The 27,919-nt window shown below is 34.4% G+C and overlaps 1 protein-coding gene across 4 annotated transcripts in view; it reads right to left on the bottom strand.

Annotated features, from left to right (window-relative positions):
- Nucleotides 1–27,919, bottom strand: part of KIFAP3 (kinesin associated protein 3) — a 148,425-nt gene that overhangs the window by 77,880 nt on the left and 42,626 nt on the right. For all 4 annotated transcript variants that reach the window (XM_046682625.1, XM_046682624.1, XM_046682627.1 and 1 more), the window contains 2 exons: nucleotides 27,510–27,688; nucleotides 16,854–17,016 (listed from right to left, as the gene is read on the bottom strand). In XM_046682625.1, the coding sequence (XP_046538581.1) occupies nucleotides 16,854–17,016; nucleotides 27,510–27,688 (342 nt within the window). The remainder of the gene's footprint in view (nucleotides 1–16,853; nucleotides 17,017–27,509; nucleotides 27,689–27,919) is intronic.

The following is a 27,919-nucleotide window of genomic DNA, read 5'->3' on the forward strand; positions in this document are numbered from 1 at the left end:
AAATGGCCTAGTCATTATGATTCCTTTGGTATTTATGGTAATAAACATGAATCATGATGAACTCACTGGCTATAAATACAGAGGTCACAAGTACTTCGATAGGATTTCCACAGGAATTCACTGTTAATTAGCTGGATCATTATTTGAAAGTGTTACTGAATTATCTTAGCAGTTGTGCAGCCATACCCAAAAAACTGGTCATTGCCAGCTGAGGGCAGTTAATGCCTTAACAAACTGGTCATTAACTCCAGTAACTGATTTTGTGGGAATTATTGCACTTATAAAGTACATTCAAGAGTTTTTTTTTTTTTTTCTTTTTAAAGAAATTTGCAGCTGTGGTTCAGCTGCAGCAGCTGAAGGAGAAAAAAATCCGCTCTCTGGGCTGCTCTCACAATCGATTTTCTGCCAATTAAAGGGCAAACATGTGCTGATGGGTTTTGAATTTTAAAATGTCTTCAGTTTTTTATCTCTGAAGTGATTAGTAAAAACACCATTTAGCTACTAATTTTGTAAGACACTTGGGATTTTCCATTCACAGTTCAGTCAAACAGAAATATGAGTTCTGAACACCAGAACTTAAAGCCAAATTTCCACTTCTGCAGTAGACCCAGCCCAACACTTTGTAAAAACAGAGTGAGAACACAAATTATGAGCCACATTATTAGCCAGATTCTCATTCCCTCTACACTTCATGCCTTCATTCAAAGTAGAAAACTCCCTTTGAAGTCACAAAGGCTCCATGAAAAGATAAGAGAAGTGGGAATATAAGCAGCCTTATATTAGAATAGAGCAGCATTAAGGTGATATATTACCCTAGACAGTCTGCGTTAATACAGCGTCCTTCAAAAATCGCAAGTGTCTTTCAGTTTACTATAGAGTTAGAGCCCCTAAAGCTCTATCAATACGGTGAAAATGCCATAGGCAAAACCACCACTTAAAAGGTAACCGCAACAATTACTGAACATATATATTGACTATATTGAAATATACTAAAAATATATTGAAGGCATATTAGAACATATTTTGTACATGTTTCCATATAATTTTACGTTTAACTTATTAGAGCACAAACTGCAGATACATATCCAGTACGACTGGACAGCCTTAGTTAAAACTTGATTTGGAGAGACCAATTTTTAAGATTGCAACTATACAGGACAGTCTTCTGTTTTATAACAGATTTATTCACAGACAACTCTAGCAAAGATTCGAGATGAAGAGATAAAAACTGAAAGTTTTTAACCATGAGTTGAGGGGAAAAAAAAGACAGAATTTATAGATTACAATGATCAGTATAAAAACAAGTATAACAACAGTTTTGTAATACAATGGTTCGTGGATAAACGATTTTGGTGTCCAATTATTTAATTTAAAAACTATAACGAAAGGAAATTGTAAATCTACCATTAAACTTACTAGCTCTGTCACATTAAGAGGTATTCACTAAATAAGTACTCTAAAATTCAACACTTTTGATATATTTTCATCCTTTTTAGTATGTATAACTGTACATTTTGCCACATAGCTTATTTTTCAAATATTTTCAATTATTTTATTACCTTCTCTGTAGTATTCTTTTATTACAGCCAGAGCCTACGACAACAACTTATTTATAATATACTCTACAAAATAGGCATACTTGCAGTACAAATGATAAGGACCAAAATAAAGCCCTCAACAATGACTGCTTTCTAGCCTACAGGTCCACATCATTGACTAATGTGCTTTGGTTGGCTTTTACCATCTAGAAATGGAGATACCCCAGGCAATATTCACACATAGAGTATTGGAACCAGCTGTTGACAGAAGAATCCTAAGAAAAAAGGCTTCTTGATTTAATTGGGAAAACAGGAGGAAGCATAAATTTTACTGCCATTAATAACTTCAAGCAATCTTGATATGACTCTACCTCACCCTGACGGCTAGACATGTGCTTTTTGTTAAAGTGTTTGCCACATCTGACCCCCATTGTTTGCTCACTTGATCAGGTAAGAAAATGTAGGTTTATTTATAGGATAAATGAGGCCTATTAAAATTGAGAAACAGTGCGGTAGTCTGAGGAGCTGCATACTGAAACAGATGTGCGAAATTCCATAACAGTTTTGTAATAAACAGGCCAAATGAAGTTATTAAAAAAAATCTACTTTAAGTTTCTTAAAGAAACCATCATAAAGCCAATCTAGTTTTTAAGAAGACAGGAAACACCTCCTAGTTGGAAAACGTTATTATTCTGACCATTTCCAAATAGTTCTTAATAAACAAGCCAGAAAAGGCCATCTACAAAATATTACTCTTCACAAAATAAAGACAAGCTTGATTTCTTCATTTTATGAAGCTTTTGCTAAGTTAAAAATTAAGTTATATTGATACATCATGAAAAAAGTAAATTTAACATTATAGAGGAATTTCAAAGGTGTTCAGAACTTAACTTTTTCAATTTTGTTTTAAGGACAAATGACAGAATGGTCAAAGGAAATAGCCTTTAATTTTTAAGTGATCAAAGTTTAGGGTCCAACAGTATCTGCTCTGGCGGTCTCCAACAATAAGGGAAATCAGACTTGTCTCAACCGGAAGAAATCAAACATTTATCACTTAACTCTTGACCTGGTCTGACTCCCTACACGCTGATAAAATCTTTCTACAGCCTTAGAAAATGTCCTGGAACCCAGATTACCTAATATAATCTAGATCAAGATGAATCAGGTGCCATTAAAACCATTCTGGGTCTACTCACAGAATGCAAAAACATTTTTATCAGTTTAGAACACCTCAGAAACTCTAATTTATCTTCCAGTGAAGAGAATATAGTCTAACATTACTCTGACTAAAATTTGGATCCTTTTTGAAACGATTCACGTGGAATTGTGAAGAAGGCATGACAATGTGCTACCGAATCTAGAAATCCTAAATTTTCTGCCGTAACCAATAAAACTAGTTTTAGCACAAACCAGCCACGCAAATTAGCATAGACTCATGACCTTCAAATTTCAAAGAATCAAAATTTATACAGATAAGGATTTGAATCAAGATTTAAATTACGGCTCAACTTTCATACAAGTAGTATTCAGTGCCATATATGGATCAATGACCAATGTGGTTCTGGTGATTATAGGGCAACTTTAAGAAGGATGTCTGAGCTAATTAACTTTTTTAGTTAACTTGCACACAGAATCATAAATTATATGTTAAAGTGCCTAATACAAGTTAAGCACTTTATGAATATTTATTATGAGTTTGATCTTTAGCTATTATAATTATTGGAAAGCTTGGTAAAATCTCTAGGTAACACTAGTAATTCCTCATTTTTTAGGAAATATTCTCATTGCTGTTTATAAATGAACTAAGGAAGTATCCCAAGGCAGGGTAATTTGTGATGCTCGATTCAATATTATATGGCCTTTAAATACTTTAAAAGAACAATATGCTAAACTAGGATCAAGCCTGTCATTTCATTGATCTGAATAGTGCTTTTCAAACTATCTGTAGTGGAGGAACAGGTTTAAATTTTTTCTCCTAATGTATCAAAGACCAATACTTTCGTAAAGTACAATAAAAATGAAATTAGACAAAAGATATGCAAAATAGAACTTAAAAATTTGTATTATTATATTCAGCAGACATAATTTTATTTGCTATAAGTGCTTAAATGCCATTCTCAATTTCTGGATTTACCTATTACAGACCAGTTAACAGTCTATGAATGTGCATTGGTCTGTGGACCACATTTTGAGTATCACTGTATTAGAAGACTCCTGCCTTGAATTTACTAAAGAAATCTATACCATATAATGTAAGTGAAATTAAAGTGCTACTTCAATGTTTAAAACAAATCCCCTATAACCAGACCTAGGAATGCAAGATACGCCCCACTATTCAAAAGTTCGCTTTATGCCACTTCACTTTTATGAAAGACCTGCCATTAGTACTTGTTTTTGCTAACAGAAAGAAATCTGAAGAGGATTTTCACTTTTCTGAAAAAAGGCAAAAAGCACAAATAACGTTCAGCATTTGTTTTGCAACGAGCTGTTACAGAGGCTAAGCAGTGAAGCACACTGTCCTATTTCAGGCCTTCCACAGCAGCCACAGCAGCCACAGCAGACGGCGAACCTCCACCTTCCACGTGAGGCAGGCAGACATGGAAGAAAGAGTAGACGTTAGTGACCGGCCTGCCCTGGTGGACTCAGAAGGTGATGAGATGTTGGCAGACGACCCTCTTCCTCTCTCTCCTACACCCAGTCTCCTGCAGCTCCCACCACCCAACCTCCGACAACCTAGCCTACCGCACGTCATCACCACCGCCTCTCAGCCTTCCAATGTGCTCGCTGCCTTCCTGGTTCAGGTAAGTGAAACTACGTGGTGTGCACGTTATTTCTACCTTCTGTAGGCTGTGTATTTATCATATCGTTCCTGCTTTTACTATATGTTAGTGTTACTTTAGGCTTTATTTATAATTTGGTATGATTTGGTAGGTTACTTTTTGGGGTCTGGGAACACTCAAAAAATTTTTCCATATAGATTAATGCTAATTGCTTCTTTGTTTTATGCAATTTTGGCTTATGAAAGCTTTCATGGGAATGCTTTACTTTCAGATAGTGAGGGAAACCTGTAGTCAAAATTGCAAGGCAAGACTTTTTTCTGTGCTCCTCGTCTTTTTCATTCAGCAACCATTAGCCCCTCAAGCCTTCCCCTTCCTTTTCTTCCTCCTTATTAATAACATTGTATAAGGCTTTCTAGTTATGAAATAAGTAACTATTAATTCTCTCACCTGATTTGCACATCAATCCTATGAGATAGGTCCTATTTTATTCCCCAATTTTCCAAGCAAGACAAAAGGCTTCATAAAGATCAACTGACTTGCTTAATGTTACTCAGCTAATAAAGAATGAAAGGAAAGAAGACAACTCAAGCTCAGGTCTTTTGATGTTCATTCCTCTCGTGAACCTTTCATACACTAATCCATCTAAACACCCACCAAATATTTACTGTGAATCTACAATGCGCCAGGCATTGTTGTTGGCACTGGGAATATAGGAGTAAATAAAACTGATACAACTTTACATTTTCAGGGAGCTTCTAGTCTTTGTCCTGGCGTGGTGGTAACAGTTGGGTGAGTGCTGAAGACAAATAAACAAGATAATTATATGAAAGCCATATTATGTGGTGATTAAGTGCTATGTAGAAAAATAAAAGGATAAGGAGAAAAAGAGCATCACAAGCCAAGGGCTGAAATTTAAGTAGGATAAACTGGGAGCAAAGCCTGAAAAAGATGAGGGAATGAACTATGCAAAAAAAACTAGGAAAGGACATTCTAGGCAGAAGGAACAGGAAGTGCTAAAGTCCTGAGGTAGGAGTATTCCCATTGGGTTCAAGGAACAGCAAAGAAGCCAATGTGCCTTCAGCAGAAAGAATAAAAGAGAGAGTACGAGAAGTTATAGTTACAGAATTCAGGAGCCAGGAGAGAACATACAAACTCTTGTATGTAGGCCATTCGTTCTTCCTCTGAGATGGGAAGTCATTGGAGAGTTGTGAGCAGAGTCATGACATGATTTAATTTGAATAAGATCAGTCTGTTGTGTTATGTTACGAAGAGACTGGGGCACAAGGGCAGAAGCACAAAGGTAGTCAGGATGCTACTGTATTAAACCAGGAAAGAGACGATGGTGGCTGGGACCACAGTGGTAGCATCTATATTTTGAAGATGGCGCTGACTGACCTGACAGATTGGATGTAGGGTAGGAGGGAAAGAGAAGAGTCAAGGATAACTTCCTCAGTTTGGGCCAGTTAACTAGAAAGAGGAAGTCACCATTTATGGAGATGGAAAAGATTGTGAAAATAGTGGGTTCAGGGAGGGTGTGGAGGGGTGGGGAGGCTCAGGAGCTTAATTTTGAACATGTTAAATCTCAGATACTAATAAGGCACCCAAGTAGTAAAGTTTGGAGTAAGGAAATCAGAGAAGAGGCTGAAATTATCTATCTTTCTATTTATATCGGGGAGTCATCATTATAGATACAGTATTTAAATGGAATGGATGAAGTCACCGAGGGAGTAAGTGTGACAAAGAAAAAGTGTGAGGACTTAGCCCTGGGGGGTATCCTAATGCTTAGAGACTGGGGAGATGAAGTGGAAGCAGAAAAGGAGACTGAGAAGGACTGGGTACTTAGGAAAACCAGAAGAGTACTGCATCCTGGAAAATCAATGAAAAAAGTTAAAGGAGGAGAGAATTGTAATAAATGCTGTTCACAAGTTGAGTAATATGAGTGCTGGGAATTGACCACTGGGATTTAGGAATGTAGAGGTCACTGGAACTTGACAAGAGTAGTGTGATGGGGTGTGGGGACAGGAGAGGAGTATGAAAGCCTGATTGGAAAAGATTAAAAAGAGCGTAAAACAGTGAGGGAGAGAAGTGAGAGAGAGAAAGAAATTGAGAGGAGGAGAGAGAGAGGGCACGAGCAGAAGGCAGATAGGAAAGGAAATGAATGCATACAAAAAGGAAGAGAGAAATTGAAGACATGAAATGAAGACAACTCTTTTGGGGGCATTTTGCAATAATGAGAAGAAAAGAAATGGTATGATAGACGAAAGGTAAAAGAGTAAAGTGAGAGTTAAGAATAATCTTTATTAGGATTGAAGAAATAATAGCATATATGTATATCAATGGAAATATTCTACTATAGAGGGAAAAATTAATGATGTGGGACAGAGAGGAGAACTGTTGGAGCAAGAACTTGAGTAGGTGACAGGGAATGAGATGGGGAGGGAGCGTTGGCCTATGGTAAGAGTAGGGGCAAGTTCATCCATAATAATGGGAGAGAAGCAAAGTACAGACACAGACGCAGACAGGAGGGTAAGCATGGCAATAGGAACTCATGGAAGTTCTCTTCTGACTGCGTCTACTTTCTCAGTGAAATAGGAAGCAAAACAACAATGAACTGAGAATAAGGATGAAGATGAGGTGTTGGATTTGTGAGAAGGTAGAGGAATGAAATTTCTCACCTAGGTGAGTACGGGAAAGACCAGACAAAGAAAATGTAGTGTGATTGCTAGGCAGCATTAAAAGTCTAGTATTGGTTAATTATCCAGAATTTACTCTATGCTGCTGTCACTCTGTGCTCAGGGTCTCCCACCTCCATCCTCCTACACCATGTCACACATTCCCCACCCACTTCACAAAGCATCAAAGCAACTGTTAAGAATGACTCTCACTAAGACATGGTTGGCTGAACACTCAACTGTCCAAAGGGCAAGGCAAGAAATATAACTAAATGTCTAAGTATAAGAAAAAATAAAGATTATCCTAGGAGAATGGGAGGGTTTGCGTTGTGCATCGAAATCCAAATATAAAATTAAGAAAACATACCTTGGCAAAGCCAAACATGTCTTCTAGCTGGATTTAAGCTGCTAATTTGAGACTCCTCGTGTATTATTATTACAAGGAGTGTTCGCATTTACTATCAATTAAAATCTTTAAGGAAATGCTCTAATTCACTGATTATCAGAGTATGGTCTGAAGACCCCTAAAGAGGATTCAAAAAGTCATATCCTTTCTATAACAATACTAATACAGTATTTTCCTTTTTTAAACTCTCGTTCTTTAAGAGGTTACATGACATGACATATACGACAGACATGGAGATTTGTTGAGGGACATATGAGAGCCAGCTGTTTTCTATTAAACCTGACTTTAAAGAGTTTTGCAATTGTAAAACTATGCCACTCCTCTCACTAATTTTTGTTTTATTTTAGAAAAGTTATTTTTCATAAAAAAATTTGTTAACATGTAGCAGGTTTGTTATTTAAAAATGAATAAATATTTAAAATTTTTCTCAGTTTTAATTTTGAATATAATAAACATCCATAGATACAACCCCCCCATAAACAAAAGCTCTTTGGGGGTCCTCAATAATTTTAAGAGTGTAAAGGGACCTTGACACCAAAAGTTTGAAAACTGATGTTCTAACCATTGAATTCCTACAGTCTCCAAATAAACGGAGAAGACTTACAAAAGAGCAGAGAAACTCTGGAAAGTGCTGATTGCCTACAATTTACAGGGAGCTACCTAATTTGCCTAACTGTTATGTTAGCTGTGCTTATTCTATTTTTATTTTAACAAATGCAAAAATTCACATATGTAGGATAAGACCTGTATATTTTATAAGGTTTATTCCCTTGAGTTTAAATTCCTTGGAAAATCAAGTTAAAAATTGAAAAGCCGACATGAAAATCCAGAACATTACTCAATTTAAAATACATATAAATATCATCCACAAAGGTAAAAAAAACCCAGCATAAGCAAACTCAAAATTGTCCAAAAGAGTTCACCAGTGAAATCTGGCAGCTTTTTTTTTTTTTGGAGGAAGATTAGCCCTGAGCTAACATCCTTTGCCAATCCTCCTCGTTTTGCTGAGGAAGACTGGCCCTGAGCTAACACCTGTGCCCATCTCCTTCTACTTTATATGTGGGACGCCTGCCACAGCATGGCTTGCCAAGAGGTGCCATGTCTGCACCCGGGATCTGAACCGGTGAACCCCTGGCCTCTGAAGCAGAGTGCTCGAACTTAACTACTGCGCCACCAGGCAGGACCCAAAATCTGGTAGCTTTTTAATAAAATTATTAACTAGGCACTCTGTAATACACTGTCTCTGTCATCATGTGATGTTAAGCTTTATGCACAAACCAATGTCGTGATGAACTAGGCTCTTCCTAAGAATACGCTTCAGTTGTGTATTTATGCTTGCTTCTGTGCTAGTATCACCCCCAAGCACATCAAACAATACTCAGCTTATGAAACATCCAAAACAAAGAAACTAAGTGCAAAAACATTATTTGCTTGGTGCATCAGAAAAAAGCTAAGAAAATTTAGTTTTTCAAGTTACTTTTGAAACATTATCAGTGCAATCTCCAGGGAAATGAAGAATACACTATGACAAGGAATTTCCTTGCCATACCCCAACCCAGGATATTCTGACATAAGGAAGCACTCTTGAGACACATCAAGGTCAAACGGCTTAAGGACTTATAACAAGGGAATATTTTTTTAATGATCTTTACTCTAGGATGAGCCAAAAGATCTTTAAACACTTTTAAAAAGTTAACTCGAGATCATAAAAAAAACCTGAACAAACTAACAACTAGATAAGTAAAGCCAAGCTCTCTAGGTCCAATTCAAGTTGCACATAATCGTATTTACTGAAACCATTGGCTATGATAGGTCTCCCAGATGGTAACATAAAGTTACTAGGCATAAGAAACTATGTGTTAAGCACAAGGATGAACAGAACTGAAAAGATTTATAAATGATACTGAATTAAGAGATAAGTTTAGGATCCTTATAAAACCTTAGCAAAATAACACATCAAAAACTGAAATAAGAAATGAATAAATTTGGTGGATTTAAGAAAAGAAGAGCAAAGGAATATTTAGATATAAGATTTTCCATGGACCAAAATAAAATTTTTGAAACATTTTGAGAGAGAATGCCTTCTTTATGCCTACGAAAAGATCAAAACTATTCAAACAAATCAATTTCAGGAGAAGTAAAGAAAGAAAATTTTAAATATTGATTTCTAAAATTCCTTATTAATCCCTTTATGTGTCCCTGATATCAAAGGAAAAGCCAAAATCAAAATTCCTAAATGAAATGCTTTAGATGATAAAACAATATTAAAATAATTTTTGGTTCAATTGCATTACAGTTCACTCAGAGCCTCACATGGCAAAAGAGCTGAGCTATATAACACAACTTCTCCTCTGCTCTTTAATAGTTATTCACATGACAAAACCTTTCTCAATTGTAAACACTTTTTCATTTATTCCGCAATTCTCACAACAGCAGGAGTCGCAATGTACTAGTTAAATGTTTCAGGATACAAGAGAAGAGGATTAAATGTTCATACAGCCCAGCTTTATTAGAGCCTGAAAGATTCATGATTCATTGTACTCTAGTTAAAATAATCTATTATTAAGTATAAAAAGATTTTTCAGTTATGGGGTCCCCAAATAATAATAAAGAAAACCTACTTAAAATCTGATAGCATTTTCAGTTGAAACAGCATCCCTAAGAAATCACTTCCGAAAAGTTCTACCACATGTATAGCCCTGTAAAAGTGCTTTTGCATTTTTGCATCTTTTTAAAAATAAGTAATTTCTACACATAAAGTGGGTACTTCTTTAATTCGGTCATCTGTCAAACTGAACATATACTAAACAATGAATTTATTTGTAATGAAAAAAGCAAACTGACCACTCATGTTCCACTGTACACTCTTTAATTCCTTCTCCATGACTACAGTGAAGAAAATGCACCCCAAATTCTTTAAATATTTGATTTACAGAAGGTTTTTTCTACTTCAAAAGTAATTTCAATTGCATAGAATCACTCCAAGTACTTGCCAAAGAATAACCTAGAATAATTTAGATTATCTACTGCTCAACACATTAAAAATCCAGCAGAGACAGTGATATTTCTGAAGATTTGAAGGGAGAGAACTCTAACCACTTCCCCTAGTTCAATGATTCCCAACTGAACATCAAATCAATTGGAGGACATAAAATCAATGAGTAAGTCATAAGTAGAATAAGAGGATAGAAAATATAATGCACTGCACACAGAAATGGTAAATACTGCCTTGTGAAGATTTTTTAAAATTACAAGTATTAAACAAAGTGTATTATATCATAAATAAAATATGTATATTAATATACACATATGGATATAAACACATACATATATACATCACATACATATGTGAGTATTGAGTTGCAATGTAAAGTATATCTTACTTATAGATTGGGGTAAAAGATGTTTGAAAGTTACTACTCTAGATCCCTTTAAAATCTATGCCTGCTATAAGGCTTCCTCACTATAACTTCTATATAATCATAGTGGCTGAAGATCAGAGATATTAAATATATCACTGAATAACTCAATTGAGAAGTTCAGTTTATTGTGTTAGGAGTTAATGATTTAATTTTCCATACAAGTGAAAAATGCGCTAACAAATACAAAAATGACCATTCTAATAATCACTTATCAGGAAATCATTTATGTACTAAATGCAACCTCTTTGAACATAGCAAAGAGTACAATCAAGCAAAACAAGTTTCTTCACAGTCAAAAGAAATGTTACAAAGTCCACGCAATAAATGTTAGTAGGAAGACAACCCTTTGGGCATTTGTTTGGAATTCATTTTTAACAAAACACACTTCAAATAAATTCAGTTGTTGGTTTCCAAGACCACAGATTAGAAACACATCATTAGAGGAGAGGAAAATTGCTGCTGGTACAGAAGAAATGAGAAGTGACAGCTACGGACAAGAGGGAAAAACAGAAAAACTGTATATAAAAATTCAAATATACATGGCATTCTGGGGCCATTTAGCAAAATGAAGTACTTGAGCACAGCAATATTTACAGCCTTGTATAATAAATTATCTTCAGAACTACAAACTTGGATCAATGATAATAAAAACAACAATAGCTAATAATCATATAGCACTTGAACCTAAGCACTCTGGCACCAAAGTCCATGGTTTTACCACGACACTATATTACTTCTCAATAAAAATTTAAATTATTTTCATGGTATTAAGGTAAATTTAAGAAAATACTTAAGAAAAGAAAAACGTAATCAATTTTTAAAAGACCTTCACACAAAATGATTAAATACCCTTATGGTATAAGCCTAGAAAACCTGCTTAACAAAAAGACCCATTTCTAGATATCTATTGTTTGTATTCCACGTATTTTTACAATAATTTCACAAATTTATAATTTCCTAACATTAACTGCATTATCTTGTTTAACCCTTTCCTATTAATATGTACCATTATTATCTACGCATGGAGATGAGAAAACTGACATACGGCTTAAGTAATCTGTAAAACACCACACAGCAAGTAACTGATGAAGCCAATATTCAAAGTCATATAGTCTGGCTCCAGAATTCTAGCTTTTAATCAATGTGCTCTGTGTTACTACAGTTGCTAGATATACTACATATGGTAGTATTTGCCATAATGTCTCAGGATGTACTTTTTAGGATAGTCTGGTAATCCCGGAATTACAGCTAAAATTCAAAAAAACTGAAAAACACCTGTCAGGATTATTAGGCTGCTTGCTCACTAATGTTCCAGTTCTAATCCTTCCAAGCATTTCCCCACCTCCTTAAAGTTTGGTATAGCCATGTGACTTGCTTTTATCAATGGAAATGTAAATAAAAATATGTTTGTCACTTCAGAGTGGAAGCCTTTAAGAGAAGTTTACAGTTCTCCATTTCTCTATTCTCCCTCCCCTGGTGCCATGGTGACCTGCAGGCTCTACGGTCCGGGTCTTTTACTGATGCTAATATGGACCAACACTTTCTACTTGCCCATAATGGACACAGAATACCAACAAGAAATACATTTATGTTGTATTTTAGGCTACAGAGATCTTACGATTTGTTTACTAATAATCATAGCCTTGTTCTCTTAACTAATAGACTTAACAGATAGGTTTTTCCCGGGAAGGGATGAACAAAAGGGCCATTTTTAGGAAACGATAAAACAAAAACAACTCTGAAGTTTATAAAATGGTAATGTTCCAAAAGTTCAAATTGAGTCAGTTAGGTGGAATTTGAAAAATGTTTTTTTCCATTGGCTCAGCTTATAAGGGGCCTGATAAAGAGTAGAAAATAACAGTGCCATTAAAATAATTAAAAGAATATGAAATAAGTAAATAGATCTAAACTTGTCGATATTCTGAACACATAGACATATTGAAGCATTTCACAGAAGTTGAAGGCACTGTTCTCTAGGATATTTTAATTTCTCTTCAATATGTACATTTTCTCCCTTTCCTTGATCCTGGAATATCAGTAGATAGTCTCTTTTGTTTACTATGTATGATTGCCATTGTTTCCATGGCTTGTAAGTGGAATTAAAAGGAACAATTAAAAAAAAGTTATTAAGCAAAAGACATGAACATTTGAAAAAAAGAAACTGCTTAAGTTAAAATTCAGTGACTTGCGAGCCACAAGAGAGGAGAAAAAAGAAAGTATGACATACTGAATCTTTACCTAAACAGGAATGATTTTAGAGCCTACTTATTAGTCCTCAAATCAAAAGTTGTCATGAGTCTATAAGTGAATATTGGTTCCTCACATGGCAAAAGAGCCAAGCTGTAACCAACTTCCTCTGCTTTTAATAATTATTCAAATCATAACACCTTTTCATGTTTTTTTTTTAATTTATTCTCCAAGAAAATTTTTGTGGATATTTTTATGAGTAATGTAATTCAGCCATCATCTATTTTATTTACCATAAAAAGATAAGCTGAAAGGTTACTAAAGCAAGCAAGCTACCCATAAACATCTCAGCATAATCATGTGGCTTTCAATTAGTTTTTACGGATCAGCCAAGAACAGAGGTGGAAACTTTTAAGATCACCCATTTCTACCTATGTAACGTAAGGTTAGAATAATACTAGCTTCTTATTCTGCTAGTGCAGTAAAATCTGATGCCCTAGGAATCCATAATATTTCAAAGAAAACAATGAAGCAGCACTTTGAAAGAATGATTCAAAGGAGGTAAAATGTTTTCAGTTGCTCTTCCTACTCAAAGCTTCATTTCTCTACTGCATGAAGATTCCAAGATCATCACTGCCTCTCGGTAAGTCTAAACTTGCTGTATTTTTAATGTATTTGTTGAAAAGAGAAACCATATTTCTCTGACTGTTATGTCTCTTTTAGTGGTTTCCTCTTTGCACTTTTATTCACCTATTGGACAAGTTTTTCTTTTTTAACCCTTATTACCTCTCCTAAGTGCCAGATCTGCATTTCCATCTCCTCATTGAACATCTTTGTCTAAGATGTCTCCAACATGTCTCAAACTAAATTCATCACTGATTCCCTCTAATTACTTCCTTCACACTTCTCTATTTCTGTTCCTGGCACTAGCAATCTAACAGTCACTGAGTTTTACGAGTTCTTTCTCTCCCACTATACATGTTCCAACAGTGACAATGTCATATTAAGTCTACCTATGATATATCTCTTTTGCCCTTTCCTTTTGCCTGAGATCTCACATATTACCTCTTCTCTAATCAAGATTTTCTTTACCTCTTGTCTTGCTACTACAATAGGCTATTATTCTCATCTTTAGACTCTAGTTCTCGTCCATCCAAGAGAATGATGTCAGATTAATTTCCCTAGAACAGTACTGTGATTATGATCTAACCCGCTCAAAAACCTGCAATGATTCCCACCACCAACTATTTAAGTATAAGTTCTTAGCATAGCCTTAAGCTTCATAATACCACATAAGAGCATAAACCCATTTTTTTTCAAACGACTCCCACTATTTCTTATTTATTGTTCTTCATGCTGGCCTAGCACCATCTATGCCTTATGTAATGTTGATCATTTTATCTGAAATATTTTCTACAGCCTCTATTCTTCTTCCTTTGTAAATATCACCTTGTTAAAATGAAAGACCTGTCAATGCCCCTCTCAAATCGCATTTTGTCTATGAAGTACAAATATGGGAACATTCTCTTCTTGAAATCCCTGTATATCTACAGATTGAAAAATATTTCTTGGTAGTGCGTAGTACTGTGCTTTGCCATAGTAGATTACCAACATTTTACTGAATTAAATTGGATTAAACTGCATATACATCACAGGGAAGTAAAGATAAATAAGCTACTTAGTTTGTCAACAAAGATTTAACTTCTATGAGAAGAATATGTACTCAAAGATAAGTCAGCAACACTTATAGAATGTCCACTCTACATGAAATAATAACAATAATAATAATATGATGATGATGATGTTGGTAAGAAAAATGATAATAGCTAACATTTATTAAGAAAATACAATGTGTCAAGTACTGTTCTAAGCACTTCGCATGTAATACCTCATTTAATCCTCAAAATAACTTTAAGTTTGTTATAGTTATTATCCCCACTTTAGAGATGACGAAAGGAAATCAGAGTTTGGATAAGTTTGCCCAATGTAACACGGTTAGAAGTAAACAGTCACAATTCTAATAAGACAATATGCCTCTAGAAATTGAGCTTTAGAAGAGATGAAATATCTTATGTTTTGAATACTAACATCTTATATCCCCAAATTACTATTTTTTAACAAAATATGAAATGACTATCCTATGAGTAATATCACAAAAGTCCCTTTTAAATCATTTGTTTCATAAAAGTAGGTGACGGGATACTGAAAAAACCAAATAGACTATGAATTCCTTCAGGACAAGGACTGTAAGTTACTCATCTTCATACACTGAAAATCTGACCTAATGTTTGATACATAATTTTGTTAGATTTATGATAAATGAAGGATCACATGAATTAATTTCAAGGCCTATCAATTTTACTTTTAAAGCTATCCAGTTTCCTCACTAAATGTTCGTATTGCTTTGGTTCCCCAAAAGAAATTTCTGAAAGTGCTCCTCAATAGAGTTTCTTATAAAATGTATTACTAAAAGTCCTGTGCAATATTTGTGGACTGGCCAATGGAACAAACGTTCTTGGACTGAATAACAGACTAATGAAGATCCTATTCTGAGAAAAACAATAATAAATAAGTTTCCTTAAAACTTATTTTTTAAGGGTACTTGGAGAACTGGATTTTTTAATTATAGCTCTGCCTAGTGTACTTAATCTCAGTCTACTTAATATAACTATACATAGTACTTTATTATAGTAGTTAATAAATCCAATTTTGGCAGCAGATCCACCTGAGTTTGAATTTGAGCTCTGCCTTTTATCAGCTGTGTAATCCTGAGAAAAAAAATCTCAGATGGGGATTCCATGAAATAATGTAAATAAAGCAAATAGCAAAATGACTGGAATAGTAACACTGAATAAACGTCACTACTAGTATTATAAAGAAAATAATGATGATGTCATTGAGAGATTAGATTCATAGATATTAGATAGCTAAGAGGAAACAATGTTAAATCATTCCACTACTATTGGTAACTGTTAAAAATACTTGAATATAAGGAGAAAGCTACAAAACAAGAATGAAACTGTAGTACAGAAACAAAGGAACAGTCTTAAAAGATGAGTAAGAATTTGTTCTCTGGTTAGGAAAGAGAATGGCATTCCAGGTAGAGGCAAAAAGGAGGTGGACAGGCACTCAGGCACAAAAGAGCTTGCTTAGGGAACTGTAGGGGGGTCAGTATGGACATAACATAAAGTATACGTTGGAGAGTAGCAGGTGCCTATAAAGAGAGACATTGATCAGATCATAAACGGTTTTTAATACTCTGCTACGAAGCATTATGTATGAGCACAGAAGAGTTAACTCTTGAATCCACCCTTAACATATAGAAATCTTATTAACAGCTAAAAGAAAATAATGTTTCATAAACTGAATCCTCCAAAACAAATATTCTCTAACTCATGTTATTTAAAAATTCTCTTTTTTACTTAATGACAAAAAGGGTCCCCAAAATGTGTATACTCATATTTTAAAAGCATGAGAAAATATTTTAAAAGCATGAGAGAATATAAGAACTTAAATGACATCTGCTTTTTAAAAGAAATGCTGAAGAGAAAATAACTTTTCCTTCTTGCTTCCTGGGTAGTACCATTATATTTTCACTTCGGTTTCACTTTCACATAGATAAATGAAGTCAGGAGTTAAAAGTTTCTATTCCATTGCATTCTACAGCACCATGGAAATCCTGGCACACATCATCTTTCATTCATTCTGTTTACTTTTATTATTAAGTTCCCAATCAAAGAAGACATGCAGAATGATCTTTGCTCAACAGACTTTTCAACACAAAGCTCAATTTTTCAACGATGTTGGAAATTCCAAGCAACACTATCATTAATTTTTAAAAAGCATACCTAGGAGTGCAGTGAGTTTGGGAAGCAGTCCAACTTGTACCATCTTATTCCTTAGCCCTGTGTCAAAGGACAGGTTTAGTAACAGTCGGAGGGTGATATTCAGCAGATCTTCATGTTCACAAGGTATCATTTTTACCAGTTTTTCGACAATATCCATTTCCACCTATGTAAAATAATAATACAAATGTAGTGAGGTACTGTTGCATAATCAGACAAAAAAGACTACAAATAATTATTTTTTCATTGTTTTTATCCTCATGTATATCTCTTTTATAAGTAACTAGTTGTTAATCTATATACTCTCATTTTAATCTATAAACTTCTCTAAAATCAAACTTTTGAGGAGAAAATATGAATTTCCACAACATTTCTTCCTTCCTTCACTTAACAGCATCAAATGGAAGACAAATTAAATTGTGTCTTGGCCTTCAAGGATTCTACAGTCTAAAAGGAGAGCAGACGAATAGAAGAAATAATTAAAATACAACGTGATAAAAACAGAATGCACAAAGTATCCTGGAAGCAACATGGAAGGAAATACTAAGCTATCTAGAAGAACGCAAAAGATTTCAAATTAGGAACAGAGTTTTAAAAAATGTGTAATATTTGCTCTCTGGTTAAGGCAGGCAAAGGCAAAGTAGGTAGAAGAAAAAGCCAGTGGACAGGCATCTAAGCATAAAAGAGCTTGTTTGGGGCACTGCGAGTGCTTTGGTCTGGCCATCGTATACAGTACACGCTGGGGAGTAGCAGCAGCCTATACAGACAGACATTAGACAGACGACAAAAAGCTTTTAATGCTTTGTTAAGAAGTTTAACATTTTTCTATGGGTTATAGAGTACCTTGGATTATTTTAAGGCCAGAGGGCGATATGGTTAGACTAGTAGCATAAAGATAAATATATTAATACATACATACATACAAACATCAACAACATATATATGTACACAAAAAAAGACACAAACAAATGAATAAGGCACACTGTATAGGACAGAATAGAATATGCAGAGATCAAAGGCAGGCACTTAAGAATGTATTGCATTAGACATGTGCGATGTGACTTGGGTCTGAAACAAAGTAAGGACAAAGAGCTAGGAAAAGGAAAGAATAATTTGAGAGGCATTTAGGAGATATGGTCAAAGCATTTGAACAGGAATTGAAGAGAAAGCACTGAAGATGACTTTCAGGTTTTTGGCTTGGTCAGTGTGTTAGGGGTCCCAAGACAAGTCCGAGGTTCAGCAATTTGCTAGGAGGATTTACAAGATTCAGCATATAGTCATATTCATGACTATGAGTTATTACAGTGAAAGGATGAAGAGTAAAATCAGAAAAGGGAAAACGCACACGGAGGCATAGTCCAGAAGAAATTATGTGTAAGCTTCCTAGAATCCTCTCCCCTAGAGCCACACAAGATATGCTCCAGCACCGAACTGAGACTGAGATCAGCACCCAAGTTTTTATTCGGAGCTAGTCACACAGAAACCCTCTGCCTAGAACAAACTAAAATTCCAGACTCCCAGAACGAAAGGCGGAATTTAGCATAAACCACACTGCTTGTGTAAACCATGTTTATCAATTAGAGAATAGTGAGAAGACTACTGAAATCCAAGTTCCCAGACACCAGCCAAGAGCCAACCTTGTAGGAAGGCCTACCTGAGGAGAACGGCCTCGGGCCCCTTTTCTGCACAGTCAATAAGGTGGATGTAAGTGTCATTAAGTAAGATCTGTACATTGAAAAACAAGTGTTGGACAAAGAAGATAAAAAAATATTTTAATTTTTGTCATGTTTAACTTGAGGTGATATTCGGTGGATACTTGGAAAATCTTATAAAACTCAAGAGAAGCTTGGCTATAAGTAATAGTTGAAACTCTAGGATAGGGATCAGCAAACTATAGCTAGTGGGTCTAATCTGACCCACCATCTGTTTTCATACAACCCAAGAGCTAAAAACGGTTTTTGACTTTCACATTTTTAAATGGGTAAAAAAAATCAAATGAAGAATAATATTTCATGACACATGAAAATTATTTGAAATTCTAATTTCAGTTTCCATAAATAAAGTTTTACTGGAACATAGCCATGCTCATTTTTAATAGACTGTCCAGGGCTGCAACCATGCTACAACAGCACAGTTGAGTTGTTGAGACAGACACTGTATGAGCTACAAGACCTAAAATATTGACCGTCTAGCCACTTACAGAAAAAGCTTGTTGACCCCCAACTCTAGAAGATTATGAAATTGTTTCAAGAGAGCTTGTTTTAGAGTGAGAAATCACAGAGGACAGAACTTATTTGGTAACATAAGCTCTATATCCATATTTCTTAACATAGCAATCAGAAAAATTTGGTTATAAAAATACCTCACATCTTTATTATAAAACAATAGCTAAAAAGAAGAGAAATTATATAAAACTACCTATTTTTTTTGTTAATTACCAAAAGATCTATGAATAATCTTGCTCCATTTTTCTTTTCTTGGAGATCTAAAGCATTTATTTATGCCACCCTTTCTATATCTTTACTGTAACCTTTCAGTGACCTCACAAAAATCACATTAATAATTGAGCCCTCAATATACATTTTTCCTTTCATTTCATGCCAAAGAGTAAACCAATTTTGTTTTCAAATGCTAAATTGACAACCCAACAATAACTTTTCCTTCAGACCTCTATCTGCACTCCATGGCCACACTGCAGTCACATCCTAGAGCTCTTCGTGAAAAAGTACAAATTCATCTCCCAAGACTCTCTAATTTGGTTCTCTTATTCTCCTAATTTAGTCTTCTAAGTGGCTGGGTCAATCATTCATTTGTTAACTTCTTAGAACAATTTCTACAGAGGTCAGTGACAAGTATTTATCACATTTATACAAAATTGTAATTCTATCACTAGCTTCATTGATTACAGTGAATAACTTCGTTTCCAGCTTTATTTATTTATTCATTCAACAAAGATTTCTTAACTAAGCCTTGGGAATATATTGGTGAACAAGAAAGAAATGGTTCCTAACTTCATGGAGTTTATATTCTAGAGGAAGTGAAATACAGTAAAGAAACAATTACAGTTATTTAACTGTAATTGTATAACTAGTATATATGAGAAAACAGCAGAGAAACATGAGAGAATTTAAAGAGAGGACTGGATATAATCTCAGTGTAAGGAGTTGTCAAGGAAGGTTTCTCTGAGGAAAAATAATTTCCCAGATGAATAGAAGTTATCTGAAGTTAGTAGAAGAGACAAAAGAGTGGTCTAGATGGGAAGACACAGCATGTGCAAAGGCCATGAGGTAAGATGGAAAATACAGCATTCAAAGAACTCTCTAAAAATTGTCATTCTGACTACAATATGGAGAATGTACTAGAAGGAGGCAAGAATAGAAATAGATTAATTTAAATGCTATGGAAGTAGTCAGGCAGAAGCATTAGTGATTAAAAAAACATAGGCAGAACCTCAAACTTACTCTTAGGATGTAAAAATCTGGAAAGGACACGGTTCCCATCCTAAATGCAAGAAAAATCCAGATACAAAATCCTAACTTAAAAAAAACCAACAACCCATCAGGGAGCTGAGGTTGCAGGGAAATTAACAGGCCTGAGATAAGAGAAAAATAGGCACCCCCAAGGAGACAAGGGTCATGAGCATTGGTTTATATGGGGCAGGGCACTAGAGGAAAAGAGAGCTGGCACAGGAGTGGGTAAGAAGGTCGCACCAAAAAATTTTAAACAAATTGCTAACAGCCAAGTGTGAAGTAGCCTAAGATTATAGAATTTTGAAGCTGCTGGTGCTCAACGAGCTTGCAACCACTTGAAAGCTTTTTTGCAAGGGTCTTATCAGAAGGTCACAAGAAAAACTGGGGACAAGACATGGAAAAAAACTTCCCCTCAGCGGCATGGGCCTAGGAGAGGGCACAGTTGCCACTGGGGAAAAGGCATAAAACTCTGTTCAGATATTTTCGCTCTATTTCCCCTACAAAATAAAAGACTTAAGGATCTTGGGGAAGTACACCAAACCCTGTCATATCTAAAGCACACGTGAATACCCACTGCAGCTGGAGGACAGAAACAGAAAAAAAATTCTGAGAAGAGGAGTTGACAGGATGACTTCGGAAGCCTCAGTGTTGAGACCCATGGACACAGCACCAGCCTAAGACTGGCCTAAGGCTAAATTAGAACAAGAAAAAAAGTCTCCTTTCTTTCCCCATCCCTGCCCCTGGCATTGGATTAGCAAAAGCTAAGTACCAAATAACACTGCATCTTGCTGAGGGAGGGTTAAAATGAGGAGAGAGATTCACCTTGAGGCACGTGCACACTGGGAAAACCTGAAGTGGAGGGTAAAAGATGAACATTGAGAAAAAGCCTCTGGCGACCAATACCCCACCAAAGATGAGGCAATGCCAGATGAAGTTGATAGTGCATGAAGGGTAAACAAATGCAGCTAAACTCCTGACAAGAATAACATAATCCCCCAAATTAAAGGCCTAGAAAAAAAAGGTCTGCCCATTTCCAGATACAAACACTACTTATCTCAGTCTTTACTAATCTACACATCACATCTAGCTATCAATCAAAAATTATAATACATAAAAGAACAAAAAAATAACCCCTTGATAAAGAGATAAGACAATCAACAGAACCAGATTCAGATATGACCTGTATAATTATCAGACAGAGAATTTAAAATAACCATGACTAATATGTCAAAGGCTCTAATGGAAAACATGAATAAATAAATAAAAAATTTCACAGACAGAAACATACTAAAAGAATTAAATGGAAATGCTAAAAACACACATACATATAATACAGAGATGAAGAAAACTTTCAATGGGCTCATTAGTAAAAGTGATATAGCTAATTACAGAATAAACACACCTAGAGGCAGACCAATGGAAATTTTCCAAACTGAACCAAAAAAAAAATAGAAAGAAAAATGAAAATTACAAAACACAGCAACATAGCATCTAAGAGCCATCAGACTCTATCAAATAGACTAACATGTAATTGGAATTCAGTAGGAGAAGAGACAGAATGGGATAGAGGAAATACTTGAAGAGATAATGGCTAAGGATGGTCCAAAAACAATGAAAGACATCAAACCACAGATATAAGCTCAGAGAACCCCAAGTAGCATACAACACACAGACACCCCTAAATATATATTTAAACTGCTGAAAACCAAAGAAAATCTTGGAGGCAGGCAGAAAATAAGACTCATTATATATAGAGGAGGAAAAATAAGAATTATATCAGACTTCTTATCAAAAACTATGCAAGCCAGAAAACAAGGGTGTGATATTTATAAAGTATGTCAATGTAGAATTCTGAATACAGTGAAAATATCTTCCAAAAATCAAACATAAAATCAAAAGTTGGTTCTTTGAAAATACCAATATTGATAAACCACTAACCTATTAAAAAAAGAGAGAGAAGAAACAAATTACCAATAGCAGTAATGAAACAGGGAAAATCACTTCAGACTTTCAAATGTTAAAGACAGAAGAAGAGAAAAAGTACAAAGAATTTTATTACATACATTTGACAACATAGATGAAATGGATAAATTCCTTGAAAGATACAAACTATAAAGCAACCACTCAAAAAGAAATAGATAATCTAAATAGTCTTACAGGTATTAAAGAATTCAAAGAGAGAAACTCCAGGACCAGATGACTTTTTTACTGGTGAATTCTAGTAAACATTTAAGTAGAAATAGTACCAATTCTACACAAACCATTCCAGAAAAATTGAAGAGAGAATGCTTCCCAACTCATTCTATGAGGCCACACTTATCCTAATAGCAAAATCAGACCAAGACATTATAAGAAAACTATAAACTAGTAATCCCTCATAAACATAGATGTAATAAACTTCAACAATATATTAGCTAATCAAATCTAGTAATACATAAAAAGGCAATGTATCATGACCAAGTCGTGTTTATCCCGTGAATGCAAGACTGGCTCAACTTTTGAAAGTCAATCAATGCAATTCACTATATCAACAATCTAAAGAAGAAAAACCAGCAGCTCAATTGATGCAGAAAAGGCATTTGACAAAATCCAACATCCATTCATGACAAAAAGTCTCAGCAAACTAGAAATAGAACAGAACTTATTTAAACTTACAGAGTATCTACAAAAAAACCTAGATAACACTATACTTAATAGTAAAAGACACTGCTTTCCTCTTAAGATCAATAACAAGGTAGGGATGTCCACTCACAGCATTTCTTGTTAACCTCATACAAGAGGACCTATCCAGTACAATAAGACTAAAAAATAAATAGCAAAGCAAACAGATTAGAATGGAAGAAATAAAACTTTCTATTTACAGATAATTATCTACTAAGAAAATCCCCAAGAATCAACAAAGAGCAACTACAACTAAAAAATGAATTTAGCAAAGTCACAAGATACAAGGTCAATATGAAAAAATCTGTATTTCTATATACTATCCACAATAGGAAACTGATAATTTCATTTTTAAAAACTACCATTTGTAATGGTAAAACACTTAGGTATAAATATAACAAAATATGTGCAAAATATGTAGGCTAAAAACTACAAAATGATGGAAGAAATCAAGAAAGACCTAATTAAATGGAAAGCTGTACCATGTCCATGGGTTGGAAATCCAATATGGCTAACATATTGAATCCTGCTAACAGATTCAATGAAACTCCAATCAAGATTCCAGGATTTGTTTTTTAAAGAAATAGACTAGTTTATTCTAAATGAATATGGAAAGTAAAGAATCTGAAACAGCCAGAACAATTTTGAAAAAGAATAACAACATTTGAGGCCTTACACTACCTAATTTCAAGACTTACTATAAAGCTGCAGTAATCAAGACAAAAATCTATCAGTGAGCGCACAGATATATGGATCAATGGAACAGGAAAGAAAGAGTCCAAAAATGGAACCACACATACAAAGCCAATTGATTTTCAACAAAGGTAGAAAGAGAATTTCAATATGGTGCAAAGGCAATTCAGTCTTTTCAACAAATGGTGCTGGAACAATCGGACATCCATATTCAAAATGAATCATCAGCCAGGAGCCAGCCCGGTGGCTCAGCAGTTAAGTTCGCACATTCCAGTTTGGTGGCCCAGAGTTTGCCAATTCAGGTCCCCAGTGCAGAAATGGCACCACTTGGAAGCCATGCTGTGGTAGCTGTCCCACATATAAAGTAGAGGAAGATGGGCATGGATGTTAGCTCAGGGCCAGTCTTCCTCAGCAAAAAGAGGAAGACTGGCAGCAGATGTTAGCTCAGGGCTAATCTTCCTCAAAAAAACAAAAACAGAAAAAACAAAAAAAAATGATCCATACCTTGCACCATATAAAAAATTAACTAAAAATGGATGGATCATTGATTAAAAGAGAAACAGCAAAAAACAACACAAACCTTACAAAACTTCTCACAGAAGATGTAGGAAGAAATTTTGTGACCTTGAATTAGGCAAAGATTTTTCTTAGATACAACACCAAAACACAATCCATTAAAAATACTTTTTGATATACTAGACCTCAAAACAACTAAAACCTTCTACTCTTCATGGAAGAATGAAAAGACAAGCCACACAGAAGAAGAAAATACTTGCAAAACATATAACTAATAAAAGACTCATTCAAAATATAAAAAGAATTCTCAAAACTTAGTAACAAGAAAGTAAGCAACCCAAAGAAAATATATCCTCTTTGTTGTTCCTCTTAAAATCATATTCTAGTATGACTTATTCCCTTTTTGTTATATTGTATTAATATAAAAAATATGAAAATAATGTAAATTATCAATTGAAAGACTTTTTTTAAAGCAAACTAAATTTCCTTTAAAATATAGAACTCAAAAACAAGGTCAGTATTAGTTCACATGCTCAATAGTAAAACGAACACTTTATTTAAATAAATAATACAACTTCACAAATAGATCAGCCACCCCTCCCTTTCATCCTTTCTAAATAAAATTGCTACAGGCTTCATCTGTTACTAATTATATTAAGTATGATTTTTCCTTTGAAAAAGCAAGACTACACACTGGTTGTTATAGTAAACTTAATAATAAAGTAACCTGGATAGGTTTTTTTATTAATTTGTATTTCCATTGCAGAGAATGGAATGTAAAATACATGTCACGTGGTCCAATTAGACGGTTAAACACTAGGCACAGACTTCTAATCATGTCTTTCTGGTTGATAAAAGACCAATCCCCAAAGCTAAATTTAGCAATTGTCTCAACATGCAATGCCCTCTCGATTCTATGTCCATAAAATGGAATTTATAGTTAATTAATACTTTTAATAAACATTCTATGTAAAGTGACAGTTTATCAATAATCTATTAGCAAATTTATTTCAGCCTTTAAGTAATTCTTTTTCAGTGTTTCTGGAAGCCATTCAAAAACTGCTTACACTTAATGTTGCTAAAAATCTTTTTTTGAAAAAACATAGACAAAAAAATTTTTTGCTCTGGAGGCAGAGAGAAAGAGTAGGGAAGCCAAATACATGGAGATGTTTCCTTCAGCAAATTACTTAACCTCTCTGATCCTCTGCTATTTCATCTACAAATTAGGAGGTAATTCACTAAATCTAGACATAGATGTAAGGTCCAGCTAAGATCTAAAAATTCTGATTCTACAATGCCCTTAAATAAAATGCATTTCTTTCACAATAAAAGATGAAATGCATACTATCTACAGTAAAAATCTGGCTCATCAAATTATTCTTAGGACCTTGGATGAATTACCTCCTCTGAACCTCAGTTTTTCCCTCCTCAATAAAAAATGAGGTTTGCTGAGACAATTTATATTGTATCTTCCAAATAAATGATCTCAGCAGAAAATAACTTTTAGTAATTTTCTTGAGATCACTTTTGACAGATGGACACATAAGAAGTGTACTACCTAAATACAAATCTAATCAACACATAGTAGATACCTGCTGAGCAAATCAATTTGAGTTTTGTGACCCTACTAAAGGTGAATTTAATCTAAACACATAAACGGAAGAATATACTTCAACTTATAGTCAGGGGAAGCAACAATTTAGCCACACTCTAACTACTTAGGAGTACACATGTCACCATGTCATCATATTCTTAAATATAAGCTCAATGAAAACAAAAAACATGTTTTTGATTAATCTAAGCAAATTCAATCTTAAAACAATATCTGGCATATAGTGATCATCAATAATTATATACTAATGATGAAAACGATACTAAATATCTGTGGGTAAAATTAAATTTCATATATTTCAAGTATCAGAATTCAAGGCACTTATTAAATCTGATAAATCAGTCAGGTTTTCAAAGAGCTTTCCATGTCATTTAACAATCATAAGCTACTTCTTAGTTCATTTAACAATCATAAGCTACTTCTTAGTTCATTTGATTTTAAAAGAAGACAAAAGAGTAGGTAGAAATACTATGTATTTAGACTACCTGAAGAAGAACCCACATATACCAATAATACACAGTCTTATAACGATTGTATCAGCATATAGTTCTAAAATGGTCATCTATGGAGTTAAGGCCAAAGATCCAATAATTCCATTTCTAGGAATATATCTTAAGAAAATAGTCAGAAATATAGACAAAGATGCATGTACAAATGTGTCCTCTGAAGTATTACTTGTAATAGCTAATATTATAAACAACTTAATATCTGAAAACAAAGTATGGTTAATGTATGATCTATTCAACATAACATTGTGCTAACAAAGACTTTTTAATGATGTGGAAAAAAGATAATTTTTATTCTATCTTTATAATATTACTGTATTATGAATATTTTTCAGAAGAGGAAATAATACACAATCAACTTGTATTTCTCAGACTATTGCATCATCATGAGACGGCAAAAAGGAGCCTACTATAACAATTCAAACAAGAAATGAAGAGGGTATAAAGAGGCATGAACTAATATAATGGCACCAGGAACAAAAAGAAGGGATAGCTTCAAAAGGAACTTAAGAAACAGAATCAACAACCGCTACCAACTGGAATGGCAGATGAGAAAAAAAAGATTGGGCTAAACTGTAATTCCACACATTTCCAATATCAGAAACGAAGGAGAAAAAAATACTTTAGGGGAAGATAATAAGGCCAGATGACTCTGAAGCAGAATCTTAAATTAGATTCCATATATTACGTTTAATATGGAAAGATTCATCCTATACAATATACCAGAAAAAGATTTTTATCCAGAAAGTTTCAATTATCTGGAATATTAACTAATATGGAACCTATTTCCTTTTCTTTTTTTTTTTTGGTGAGGAAGATTGGCCCTAAGCTAATATCTGTTGCCAATCTTCCTCTTTTTTTCCTCCCCAAAGCCCCAGTACATAGTTGTATATCCTAATTTTAGGTCCTTCTTGTTCTTCTATGTGGGATGCCATCTCAGCCTGGCTTGATGTGCGGTGTGTAGGTCCACACCCAGGATCCAAACCAGTGAACCCTGGGCCGCCGAAGCAGAGCGTGGGAACCCAACCACTATGCCACCCGACCGGCTCCTGGAATATATTTTCTCATGAAGCCATTCAAGTGAGTTATTACTATAGTAAATTTTCATTCAGAATTATCTTAGTAGGAGGATAACATGTTCACTTTTATCAAAATGTTCTAACTTGAAAGTGGTGAACATGAATGTTTCAATATAAGTTACCATATCATTTTTATTCTCCATAAAAATGCTGAGTTTCTTCAAGAATGATACAACTAGAATAAGCAGCTCAAAATTGTCCCGATCAAGAGCCTTCACCAGCATGTGAACTATGTTCTTGTTCCTCATCTTCAGTTCTGTACGTGTATCCTCAGCAAGATTCAGAAGCAAATAAAGAGCAACTAGAAAAGCAAAATAAATGAGAGTTAAATGATTGGCACATTGAATAAACAATTTAATAAATTGTTTCTACTCACCAAAATAACAGATGTAGTTCTAAGAATATATTATTTTGAAAATTTTAACTAGTTCTAAGAATATATTATTTTGAAAATTCTAACTAGTTATTAACTCATTCCTTAGAAAACATTTACTATTAATGAGTGATACATGTTATATAAAATAAAGCATAT

This window comes from Equus quagga, chromosome 13 (genome assembly GCF_021613505.1).
Source record: "Equus quagga isolate Etosha38 chromosome 13, UCLA_HA_Equagga_1.0, whole genome shotgun sequence".
Classification (NCBI taxonomy): domain Eukaryota; kingdom Metazoa; phylum Chordata; class Mammalia; order Perissodactyla; family Equidae; genus Equus; species Equus quagga.